The sequence below is a fragment of the Sinohyriopsis cumingii genome, chromosome 3 (genome assembly GCF_028554795.1).
Source record: "Sinohyriopsis cumingii isolate HCF-2022 chromosome 3, ASM2855479v2, whole genome shotgun sequence".
NCBI lineage: Eukaryota > Metazoa > Mollusca > Bivalvia > Unionida > Unionidae > Sinohyriopsis > Sinohyriopsis cumingii.
The window spans coordinates 1048850-1062720 of record NC_142963.1 but is presented as its reverse complement, the minus strand read 5'-3'; the positions used below and the strand labels follow the sequence as shown (position 1 = coordinate 1062720).

Here is a 13871-nt window from a genome sequence, read left to right as displayed (position 1 = left end):
GAAGCCCCCTGGAAGAGGTGGAGTCCTCTACATACCTAGGCAGCATTATCAACCAGCAGGGTGGCACAGATGCAGACATCAAGGCAACGATTGGAAAGGCGAGCGCGGCCTTCATAAAGCTCAAGAACATCTGGAGCTCCAGAGAAATTTCCTTGACTACCAAGATCAGTGTTTAACTCCAGTGTGAAGTCAGTTCTACTGTATGGAGCAGAGACCTGGAGAACCACCAAGTCGGCCATAAAGAGAGTTCAGACCTTCATCAACAGCTGCCTAAGAAGAATTCTCCAGATAAGCCGGCCAGACACCATCAGCAACACCAACCTGTGGCAGAGAACCTCCCAGAGTAGAGGATGAGATCAAGAAGAGACAGTAGGGTTGGGTAGGACACACCCTACGTAAGCCGCCAACCAACATTACCAGACAGGCATTGAGGTGGAACCCTCAAAGCAAGTGGAGAAGGGGTTGACCAAGAAATACCTGGCGACGTGCCCTCTTGAGGTAGACATCTCTAAGATGGGTCACACCTGGAGTCAGCTCGAGGGGATGGCACAGGACAGAAACTTCTGGCGATCTTTTGTGCATGGCCTATACCCTAGCAGGGGTGACAAGCAAAACTAACTGATTTGCTTATAAATTGAATCAAACTGCACATACTCAGATTTGCCATTATATATTGCACCAGCAAATTGAAGCTTTTAGGTAGAGTCAGTAGAACAAAGAATATAGACTCTGGCTACTGCATTATGTGACAGCTGATTGAGGTCTGTGTAGTTTTGTGGTTGGACTTATAAGCAAGAATATATGGTAACAACACCTGAAATGGCTTACTAAGAATAAAAAATTGTGGAATTACAGCTGTCTTTAACCTTTGAACTTTTGGACTTTGATGATAATCATGACCCAAGTGGAGTATGTGAAACAAAACACAAATGATGAGTTAACAGTTTGTGCAAATTAAGTTAAATTGTAAGGAACATAATTAATGCACATCAAAGTAGTGTCTGTTTCCCTGTATGGTCCAATTGAAAAGTGATTTTAAGCATGGATAGGTTTGTCAGTTGACAAATTCCTTGTATAAACATGCATCAAGGAAAAGAACAGCTATGGCATGTTTTGTTCAACTGATGCAGTATCACTGTTTGCAAAAGATTATAGTGTGGGAAATATCAGTTTAAGTTTTTGTGGGTTATATAGCAGATAATAGGTTTTTAGAGGTAGAACTTATGAAGACCCTGGAAAGGACCACTGACCTGCATAAAGCTACTGGCATGCTTTCTCACGTACCCATATTGGCCGAGCCTGAGACTAGAATCCATGTGGACTGAGGTGAGATGTCAGTGATCTGTAAAGGCATGCACCTTAGACCACTTTTGGCCACCTGGGGCCCAGGTAATTATATCAATACTCAGAGTTCATGAGCTCATTAAATTTTATATCATTACAATTTCTAATGTACAAATTATAGGAATATAGGAATTGTCTCAAAAAAATAAAGGGTCTAAAAAATAAAGGGTTTTATTTACAAAACTATTTAGGAAAATACAGCGTTTTTCTCAAGCAATTGTAAGTTAGTTTTTACCAGATTCAAAGCATTATCAGTAGTGAGGACTGGTCAGAATTCAAATACAAAAATCATTAACAGAAAATAAAAATCTTGTGTTTACTGGTAGAATATATTGCTTCTTACCCTCCTCGCAGCCATCCTTCATTTATCACCTACTGTTCATTATCTACTGAATATAATGTTAGCATGCATCAGACAGGTGACAAGACATGTAAAATAACCTATTGTACTTGCAGAGTAACTTGAATTGACCTATAGACATATATTTCGCCCAGTCATGAATAGAATAAAACAATAGTCCATGCAAATCAAATATGCATAATTGAAATAAATCTTAGTGCTTATTTGGAGTATCACACTTTGATTGGCACATTAGGAATGTTTAAATACCTCAGATTTAATTTGTACAAAATTATTAAAAAAAGGATTAGTTTAAACAATCTGAACAAATAAGTGAGAAATAAAAACAAATATTGACTGATTTGATACCATGGTAATCATGTTTGAAAGAAACAAGCTGTGCTTTTTATGAACAAGAAGCAAATTTATAATCACTTTGGATTAACCCAAAATCATTGGGGATGGTGAAAAAGCATGGTGAGAATATTCAAAGATGTAAAGGAAATGCTGAATTTAGAGTTTGTCTTATTATGATTATTTTCTCTTCATCTCTGGTTCAGATGTGGCAATGCTTTTTTAAAACATGCTTCTCACTTGTTTGCACTTTTCTCAGAGTTTTTACTATTATTTCTTGCATATTGCACTCTTTTCCTACTCAAGTAGTCTTTGCTGGCATCTTATTTTCTCTAAAGGGTAAAGTTACTGAGCAGTATACATGGAAGCTGTTTCAGGCAGCATTGTACATGGAAGCTGTTTCAGTTAGCAGTATGCATGCAAGCTGTTTCAGGCAGCAGTATACATGGAAGCTGTTTCAGTTAGCAGTATGCATGGAAGCTGTTTCAGTCATCATTTAATCAGCTGTCAATGCCTGTTGATTACTTCGCTTTTCTTTTGAAGCATTATCAGGTTTCTCCTTTTTTTCCATAAGCTGATTGGCAGCCTCAACATCTACTCTTAATGCTTCCTCCCACCCAGGAAGCTCTCTTGTTCCTTACAATTTAATTTCTTCCAAGTTTCTGTGGGTTTTTCTTGCTCCTTTTTTTTCATCCTCCTCTTTCTGCATTTTCTTCTCTATCAGATTTCAAAAGAACTCCATCTTAATGACAAATTTTTCCATTTCCATTGTGGAATGGGTTTTTTTGTGACAAATTTGCTGAGGTTTTTCAGATTCAAAATAACTCAGACTACCATCTTATTTCCTGTTCTGTATGTGCTAACTTCTATCAACCTTGTTTGAGAAACCCCTCAATTTCAGTATGAATTAGTAATGGTCTGCCTTAGACACAAAGACACGGTGATCCCATCAAGAGTGCTCTTAAAAGTCACTTTTTTTCAACTGCAAGAACAAACTTAAAGACCTAATAATGTTCCCTACCTTAAATATTTTCAACATGTTTTTTATGTTTTTTAATTTCATGGTGTTTATTTTTTTGGTAATAATATCATTATATATGTTTTGTGTTATTTTTTTTTATAGGTGATGTCTAATGTTGTAAAGCGCTTAGAGCTTCTAAAGATTAGGTGCTATACAAAGTCCTCATTATTATTATTATTATTATTATTATTGACCTGTATGGCTTTAGGAATTTGAAACTGACAAGGTTTTTGAAAATGTTCAGTATGTTAACAGAATGTAAAGTTGAAGTATTTTATGTTAATACTTTGCCATGCAGTTTGTTTAAACAGCAAATTTTACTGACAAAAGTTATTGGCAGTGTTTTTAAAAAAAATAATTTGATAAACTTTGACATTCTGGTTTATGGAGTCAGTAGATGAAAGGAGGGTCACCATGCTATTGACATCATGACTAACTTGGCTGCAGTCTGCACAGGCATTCAAGATTGGGATTGTGGATTATGCCCCTTGCTTTGCCTTTGGGACCTTTTCCTCTGAATCATCCCTGATATTTTTGTATCCAGTGACCCTAGAAAAAGGCCCACTATTGAAATGATAGAATAAATTGCTGTCATGATGGGAATCTACTCTTTCAGGTGGTTTGTAATTGTTATTAGTGCCTGCACATAGTTGCTGAAATTGCATATTCTGGTTTCATCATTCCCTTCATCTCAATCTAAGATCCTTTACAAGCATAGTACATTTCTGCCTATTTGATCTGCTGGAAATCTTGATTGATATGCACAAGATGATCCGCCAAGTGGTCTAAAGCGCTTTTTGTTATGGATCACTGCCATCTCACCTATGTCTGCGAGGGTTCAAGTCTTGGATTCAGCTAACGTGGGTATGTGAGAAAGCTTGCCAGTAGTTTCTCTTGGGTCGGTGGTTCTTTCCAGGGTTTTCCTGGGTTCTTCCTCCACCATTAATACTGGCCACCATGTATAGCCTATCGTGTGCTGAAAAATGGCATTAAACCCTACAACAACAACAACAACAACAACAACAAGATGATCCATCAACTGGATCAAAGGCACTGGTGCTTTTTGTAAGGACCCTTGCACTCACCGTAATTTCACATTCACGGTTTTTGTGTTGCTTCTTGTCTTTATATTTCTTAATTAATCCCTGACACAGATAGGTTGGAGCAATTCTGCAGCATTAAATAATTTTCAGAAATGCTTTTTATTATTTTCTTCACTGCTGTGTCTATAACTTTAGCAAGGTATTCAGTGACAGACAGCCCACACTTCTTAAATATACAAAGTTTCAAGATCATCAGCATGCACAGTTTGATAGATCTTTTTTACACAGGGATCCATCAAGTCCCATGAATCAGTAATTTATTGACATCTATTGATGCTTCTAGTATATGTGTCCCATGTCTTATGCTGATTCAGTACTCACGGTGGCAATGCAAACATTCACTGTACTTTTTTTTTGAGTTCTGTTATTACATGCTGAGTTTTTGACCAGTGTACACAATATTCTTCTTGCTGACTAGTTCATAACAATGCACAGACTAACACGAGACCTATACATGATTTGTAACAATCCCAAAGCAGTACCATAGGGACAATGGAATTCGGGCCAAGGCCCACGTTTTGTTATAAGGATTCATATGTACTGAAACCTTGCCACACAATGTATTAAAATATTCTATGGCTACACAGTTGCATAGGACACTTAAGAGCACATTATGCCTGGTTTTGAATATAAAGAAACGTAATGTTTGTTAGTAAAGTCTGTGAAATATGACACTGATGATCTTATATTCTGGTGTGTACAAATTGCTGTTGTTCTTTCTAGTCAAATCTTGAACTCATTTCCAAGAGAGCATTGTGGTGGGGCAGGAGTGTCTAAAATGAATCAGTCGTACTAAATTTTCTGAAGTTACGTTTGACTGACAAGGTTCATGCAGTAGGATCTAAACTGAATAAGTCATACTAAGTTTTCTGAAGTTATGTTGACTGACAGGGTTTGTGCAATCTTGAAAAGTTCTTTAAATTTGGTGATTACTATAATAAGCGCTTGATCTTGAGGTGGGCTCCGAAGGTGCTTCAGAATACTCTTTAGTCCTTGAAAAATGCTTGAATTTCAAAACAAGCATTTCATCAGTGAACACTATTTTATTGATATAATTATGTAAAAGAAATAATAATGATCAATTAAAGAAGTTTGAAACTTGATCTTGAAATGGTAATTCAGTGTTGTGTCGCTTACATGATTAGGAAGACTTCCATTTAGGTTACTTATGTGCATATTGGTATTCAGCACTGTTTGGGATTTATAACGATCTCATTGTTAATAAAGTTAGAAACTCAATCTTCCTAAAATTGTACTTCCATGTTGGTCCACTTATACATTCATTAAGACTTCTAGATGGGTGACTTGTGTGCTTATTGGTACTCACCATGATTTGGGATTGGAACCACAACATATTGTTTAAATGAATGGATGACATCTTGGTCTGTGACTTGTTTCGGCTGAAAATGCTATTGGTATTATATATGGGTGAATAAGTCAAATGATAAAGAAAGACCTAAACTGTTATGTGTGATGTTTGTGGATGGAAAATTGACATTAGATCATTGTATGAAAGTCCTTAGTGTGAACTTTACTTTTCATTTCAGTTTATATGCAGTTAATTATAGTGCTAGAAAATTACATTTATATCCTTGAACATGTGTTGAAAAGTCCTTGATTTACCTGATGGATTGTCTGCATAAACCATCAGTGAACTTCGTGGCAGCAAGATTGTTAACATGGATCTCTTTGGTATCTTGTTGGTTCAGTTCAACATGATGTCTCAGTACAGAATTTTCTGTTGAAACCTATGCTTGTAGTTCCTGATGCCGTGTTGGATTTGCCAAAATGTAATACATGGCAAGTTCTACTATGAATACCATATTATTTTATCAAAAGTTATTTTTTTTTGTTTTGACAGATGGAGTAGTAAATTTTGAGATGGACTGGTAATTCTGCAAGTAATATGCCTGTTTAGCATGATTTCAAAAATTATTTTGAACTTTCACAGACTTCCATTTGAAGCATGCTGCAGAATGTGAAGTCCAAGTTGAAGGATTTCACGGACAAGGTACTGCAGCTTCCAGTACTATGTCTATTTTGGAGTAGTCTCTACAAACATCTGATCTCCGTAGCTATTAAACAATGAGATGATAAAGGTTACAACATTTGTTTTGCAAATTGATTCCCAAGACTGAGATTAAAGAAAACACTTTAAGGGCAGGGGTGGGAGAGGGCATATCTCTAACGTAAAGCGACATGCACCATTCTACTATTTCAGTAAGAACACTATATTTTCAGTGAATTAAGATCCTAATTCATACCACAGGGAATTGAAATTGTATGTTTTCTGCTTCAGGTATGTAAGATAGAAGAAAACCGACATGAAAAGAGTTGCCAACAGAAGCCACCACCCCTGCCATTAAAGGGTTTCAAACCAGGACGCAAGTCAGAGCCACCAAAAGACAATTTTGTGGACAATATCAGTTCTTCATCACATAGATCAGGGGGAAAACCATTTTCCTCAGGATATTCAGACAGTGCTCTGCTAAGTCCAAATCTTCTGAATAAACTAAAGAAGATTCCATCCGGATCAAAACTTTTGGCTCCCTTGCCTTATGTCAATTTGGAGAAGTTTGATATTGGGGATGTTGGGGCGGACCATGTGCATATGCCTGCCTCAGTATCAGCCCAATGTCGGGGTGGGACCTGGTGTGTCAGAGATAAAAAGTCGCAAGGCTATGATAATGTTAAGAATGAAGATGTGATCTCAAACAAGGAAAATTCACATTTGTCAGCGCCTTTACCTGTAAGTCGGGAAAATTTGCGGTTAAGTGGAAGAAGTGGTTCTGAGTCCAGACTTGTACCAAAAAAGTCAGAACAATCTGTAGAAGATGAGCCCATTTACACGAATGAAAAGAGGAGAAAATCAGATACTCCACCCCCTGAATTACCCCCCAAAGGACAATATCTATTGAGTAGAAGTAGACAAAAACTTAACTTTAGTGTTCATTCTCGTCCACCACCTCCAATGCCACTAGATCGAAAACAGTTACAGTGTCCATCAGGAGGCCGGGACATCAATTGTCTTCAATATCAGAGTCCTCGTCGAGGTGTGAATCCCATTCCTAGTCCAAGTGCATCTGAAGATTCATACTTCATAATGTCTAGTTTTGCAAAAGAACCAGTAACTTGTATGACCCCGTCCACCGAGTCAGGTTGTGACATGGTGGCTGATCGTCCTGTAGTTAAGCTTCTAGGCTGGGGTTCCAGGTCTTCATCAGCCATGAAATCAAGGTCTGCTACCTCATCCGAATCTGAAGGCTATATGGACATGTCTGGAGTCATCAATACAGGGAATCAAAGTTCAACTTTTTTTTCAACTGCAGGTGCTGAGTCATTGTGTTCAGATTCATTTTCAACGTCAGATTCCCTGTCATCATTAAATCCCACTCAGACCTCATCATCTTGCTCTTCCTCATCCCGTCCAAAATACTTTCGCTCATTTAGTGCCTCAAGTGGTGCTGATACCAATATATCACCATCCCCAGAGCTTCGTAAGGCTCGCAGACCAGACTCTATCAGTATAAGTGCTGGAAACTCACCCCGTGACATGCGCAGAGAGATGGTCAGAGATACAAACTACATGCTAATGTCTGGTGTGCTTAGTCCTCATATGACAGTGTTGGATAGTCTAAAATCTCTACAAAATTATGTTCAGCAGACCCCTGTTGGTGGGCAGGATCTGTTAGACAAATCTCAGCAATTTTTCCCAGCTGCTGGTGAGGAAAATGATGCTCTTTATTTAAGGGTTCAAAAAGATATTCAGTCAGGTTTAGATGGAAATGGATTGAGAAAACCTGATCAAAGGGATTCCATTTCTAAGGATATTACACAGGAGTCATGTGATTCTGGAGCTCATGGCAAGCCAGATGTACCATTTCCTAATCTCATTGACTTTCAGCAACATGCTCAGTGTGTTTTATTCAAATCTGAGCCAGGTGGGGATACTGGTAGACCTGTCCCTGAGATTCCTACCATCTCTCAGCAAAATGTTCAAGCCTTATGTTCAAAACCTGCTTTGAATACTGCAAATGAGAAGACAGTACTAGAGAGTCCTGCTAAAACTCCAGGCTTTTTTACACGACTAATAAGACGAAACTCCAAAGATAGGAAGATAATGTCTCAAAGTCAGGAGAACCTTCTGTCCACCAGCTCCAGTGAGACAGGGTTAGACAAAAATATCACAGTCAAAGATGGAGTGAGTTTTACTTTGGTTTTGTCCAGTTCCTCTTCTTCTTCTAGCAGCCGGTCACAGAGTCATCAAGAGCTTTGTTTATCATCAATCAAGGACAGACAGAGGTCCTCCAGCTTTCCCAACCGTTCTAGCTTTTTGGCCATGACCTCAGATAAAAGTGACCACTCCAGCACATCAACTGGAATCTCAGACCTTTCGAATCAGTCAGATCTTGGTGCTACCAGTTCCTCTCTTGCAGGGAGTGAGTCTCTCTCAACTTTTACTAGTAGTAGTGATGAGAAGGGGGCCTCAGGCTCACAAGAAAATGTTCTAAGTCAGAAGGATTGTGACAGTATGGAAAACATAGTTCATTTAGAAGGAAATTATGATAGTAGGTCATACTTTTATATTGGTCCTTTGCAAGGTAGTGATCAAGTGAAATATGGGAATGAAACCAATAGTGGTCACAAAGAAGATGAATTATTCTCAGTGGAAGATGAAAAGGCAAAATTGGTGCCAGAGAAAAGTGATACCAAAGTGTTTACAGTGTTACAGGGTGCATATATTCCACCGACAATTCCAGATTGTAGTAAAACAGATGATGAAAAACTAATTGAACTTCTTAGAACTGGCAAAGTGAAGGAGGGAAAATTTGATAAGGAGTCATTGTCTGAGCTCAAATCAAAGTTGACACTTCCATTGGAAGAAATGCTTTCTCCTGATCAAAAAGCTGCAGCCATTGCCCGCCATATTTCTTCCTTACCACCATTTGTTCCTCCAAAGATGAAGAGTTACCCACTGTGTTTATCTCCAGTTCCAGAGAGTTCCCCAAGAAAGAGTCTCTGTGAGCCAGAAGCAGAGTCAGGGGAGGGTGGAGGAACATCTGGGGGTTTGTCTGAAGGATTTCCAACTGGTTCATTGGCCCCTGCATTAAGGAAACAGCAGGCCAGAGCCACTTTAAGGATAACACCACCATCAGAAGATGAGAATGGAAAAATATGGATCCCACGGAGTTCCTTACCTTGTCAGAGTAGTACAAATACAGGTTGGTATAATTCATTATTGTTTTATAATCTCAGATGTAATCAAACAAAATATTGTGAAATTCATTATTTCTCATGGGATTGTAATATTTATGTATCTTGTGGATGTTAGAAACCATGAATGTAAAGACCAAATGAACAATGATCTTTCCATTTCATTGCTATCATCCATCCACAAATTTAAACGAAAATCAAAATGTTATTTTTCCCAAACTGCAATTATTATTACTCATCAATAAATTCACAATATGTTTTGTTTCCTTGCTCTGGATTTTTCAGATCAGGAACAAGCAACATTAACTTGGAATATTTTATATGGATCACACAGAGTCATGAAACTAAATGATGTGTGATAATTTTGTATTATTGCAAGAGGTTGATAAATCTCTCAAGAGGTTGATGAATCTCTCAAGAGAAGATTATTGTAGGATTGGCTTTTAGTACAAACATGTTGCAGTGGAAGAGTTTTGCAGTTTAATTTGCTGATTATGTGATTCAGAAATAATAGCATACACATGTAAATATAAATATGGAAACTTGATCAGATCAGTTCATTTAGTGATAATTATTTCGTAACTCTACAGCCATATTAGAAAGAATATTAACCAGTTGCATAAAGCTAGCGCTTGAGTTTTACTTCATCTTTATTAAACATTTAGCATTTTTAAAATGTAGGATTTATTTTCTATTCTAGAAAGATGATTGCAGGAATCACTAATTTCTTACAGATTGGATGAATGCACAAAAGTTGTAAATCATATTTTTGAGTCCTACCTTAATTTTCTTATGAAATCCCTCCTCTGTTCAGAAAACTATCCCTGTCCTAAGTTGTCAATTTTAGGGTAGATCAAGAAAAGTTTGATCGTGTGAACAAGAAATGCTTTGCTTTAAAAAATTTCTGAAATATGGCACACATTTCCAGTACAAATTTACTTGGCAATTTGATAAATAATAATTTCAGTACAGTTTATAGCTCTTCCCTTTTTTTTGTACACTGTATTAACTAGGGTAATGTGCTTAAATGTTTTGTAAAACGTAAATTTTTAATATCAATAATAAATTGCCTACTACTGTTGCATTGCTTTCTTTTTCTGGTTCTCATGTTCCAAGTCCAAACTAGTTATTCCCTCATCCAAATACAGTAGTATTGGAGGACCAGAACTGAAAAGAACATGGTCCCTGTCCAACTCGTGAATCACAGCCAACATAGAGATTAACAATCAACCACTTTCTTTTTTTATGTTGTACATGTTACACATGTGCTATATTGCTCATCATAATTTGCTTTTACTTCCACTTTACACATATTTTTTACATTTTACCTATTATTTTGCATCAATTGAGATGTGTCTCCTCATCCATGGTTTATTTGAGCATTATCAATGGTGTTTTTGTAAATTTTCGGGGTGTTTTGTGCCTTGCTTAGCTGGCAGTACTTCATGAAATTGTATTCCCCCTCTCTATTCCAGTGCTAAAACATGTATTTTCTACCCATTTTTGGTTCTATATATTTTTGTTTGTTTTGTGCCAGATTTTATCTTTTAGAGTTTAGAAGTATTGCAAGGTTCAGGCAAGTGTGGACACACAAATACCCCATGTGACACTCATCATGCCAGTTTAGCATGTAAAGATTGCGCATGCCAAGATTGATTTGTGCATCTAATTGATCTGGTTTTGCTCAGTACTTGTAGCACTTAATAAATTAGTACAATGTTTTAAAGAAATATTCCTACCTACCACAATTTTAAAACCAGTGCAGTGGCAAACATTTTCTTGGCCTAAAGGGGTCAACCATCTTATTCCCGTAGAGAATCCACTAGTAGAGTTAGTCCCAATACACACATACGCACACACACACACACACACACACAGAGGCCCTGGAAAGACAGCAGACCCACTTTGATGTCTCACAGGAGTTGACTCATGACAATGATGTAATATCCACCATTCTCAGAGGAACTGGTAGCAATTGTCTCTCCTCCTGCACTTTCTAGCTCCTTCCACCTGTCAAGCAGGATGTTTGAAGGAGGAGGAAATTCATACATTCAATAAGGCTGTGAACAAAGGTTTACCACCTCCTTCCTTAAGACTTGTCTCCTAAACCTTCTGGTGCTGAGGACAGCAAAATTCTCTCCAAACTGGAGAGGTTTTCTGGGGATGCTGCTGTTCCCAAACTCAGCAATGGTCTGGAAGCTTTCGCATAAGTTTTCCTAGGGACTGAAGTTCAACAGGCTGCAGAAGGGGTGGTCTGTCCCATATTCTATGCTTTGGTTGCTGGTTTCTGTTTACATCTATTGAGACCATTTGTTGGCTTGGCCACCTCCCACTTAAAACCTTTTTAAGTCTCAGAGCATAAGGCCTGTACTTTCGTGAGGATAACCTCACATGCCTATCTCAGTATTTGCTGGAGGCTGTAGCAAAGATGTTGTGTCATGTGCTCAATGTTGATGACACTCTCTGCAGGGCTTATTCACATCCTTAGGAGTCATAGAGGTCTTTCTGGACCACAGAATCTTTTCGGAGGGCTCATCCCATCTATGGTATTACAGGATATGAGGGATGAGCAACACATCTCCCTTGACAGCAACTCATATTGCCCTTAGAAAAATTCTCCCAGGTTCTTTAGGCAGGTTCAGCCTAAATAGTATCACTACCAGCCTCATCTGACATCTCACACATTGTTTGTAAGATTAGCAAGAAAGGCCAAAGGAGAAAGTCTTTTCACTCCTCACCCTTCCCAAAAGAGGGATAAAGTCAGCCCAAGGAGTTGCAACATCTTGGTAGGAGCTTGTTTGGCACTTTTTTCATGCGTTTGATTGGAGAACACAGATGATGTATGGGTCCATTGCACCTTAAAGGAAGATCAATTCCTATCACAGCCCCCCGTCTTCTTTCACCTGTTAAAACTGGCTTTGTTAAGGGAAAAGGTACATGCTCTTTTGCAGAAGGATACAGTCAAGATCAGACTCCACCCTTCTATTCATGGATCTGTCTGGGGTCTAAAAAAGGTAGAGTTTTGGCTCATAATCATCCTTTCCACATTAAACAAACTTCTTTGGGAAGATTGCTTCAGGATGAAGACTGCCACATTAGTCAAGAATATCATGAGACCCATACAACCCTGTCGTCTGTATTGATCTTCATTGTGCTTACCATGACATTCCCATCTTCCCTCACAGATAATACGTCTGGTTTTGTCTGTATCAGGAGGTATTTCAGTTTTGAGCCCATTTGTTCAGCCTCACATCTGCCCCTAGGGCTATGACCAGTTGTTGTACAGCTTCCTTCGGGATTATCTTCTGAAGGACATATAGAGATGTCAGATTTTTTGCAAAATTCTGCCTGGTACCCGCCAATCCAAACGATCGGTTACCTGGGTACCTGATCAAAGGGAAATTGTATTAAATGTGAACCTAAACTGCTTTGTTGTAGATTCGCATATGTCAACCTCCAAGAGGAGGTATAAGCATAATTTATTACTAATATAAGTTGCAAAAAACTTAATCTGAGCATGTAAAGAGCAATCTATATATTACCTGCCATAATTACAGAAAACTGTATGAAAAACATACATTTTTATTAATGTACATTTATTTTTACAATTACCTGGATTTGCAGTTAATTTTTTTCTTCACAAATTGGTTAAATCCATGTGGATTAGTAGTTAATACAAGTGTATAGACTCAAAAGAAATGGATAAATTATTTATGCATAACACTCATTTTAACTAGTCTATGGTAACTTTTGCGAATAGTCATAAAGCCCACAAATGATGACTGTTGTAGTTTCCTAAACCTGCCATGGTTCGTCCCTTAACAATGGTCTGGTGCAGATTGTTTTTAAGTTTAACAAAATCCCTCTCCTCTAACATTTTTCAGTCATATAATATCCAATAGTCACATCAATGCAAGCTGGTTTTTTTTATGATATCTGGCAACATTTATTTTCAGTTTAGACTGGTCCACTATGTATGTAGTATCAAAATAGAATGAATCTATGACATGGTTTCCCATTCAAGAATCCCGTATGTTTTCTTGGAACTGTTTCAGGTAAAATTAGTGCAAAAATTACCATACTTACACACATGGTCAGTGTTTATTAAAAACAAATTCAGTGTTAATAACAAAGATTTCCCTTGTATTTTAAATATTTCAGTGAAAACTTATATCTTGTATAGTTGTCCATTTCATTCATTTTTTCCTAACATGGCATAAGAAGTGCATGTTATGGTAACCAAGCTTTTGTATTGCCTTTGCCATGACAAAAATATCTATCTTGGGTTTCCCGCTAATAAAAAAAAGAGTCCAGTAAACAAACATGTGAACAGTTGCCCTGACTTGAACAGCTTATATTCACTCCAGGGCCACAAACTTGAGGCAAAAATGGCATTTGTTAAACTGGACATTTATATTATGCTTTCTTTTGTTTGAATTGTAGTACATATATTAAATTTTATTTCATCAAATATTTCCTGATCAGTACTGTCTCT

At 37.6% G+C, this 13871-nt stretch overlaps 1 protein-coding gene across 1 annotated transcript in view; it reads left to right on the top strand.

Annotated features, from left to right (window-relative positions):
- Positions 1 to 13871, top strand: part of LOC149802327 (uncharacterized) — a 138914-nt gene that overhangs the window by 105768 nt on the left and 19275 nt on the right. Inside the window, exon 7 of the mRNA XM_089951541.1 lies at positions 6462 to 9384. Coding sequence (XP_089807667.1) covers positions 6462 to 9384 — 2923 coding nt within the window. The remainder of the gene's footprint in view (positions 1 to 6461; positions 9385 to 13871) is intronic.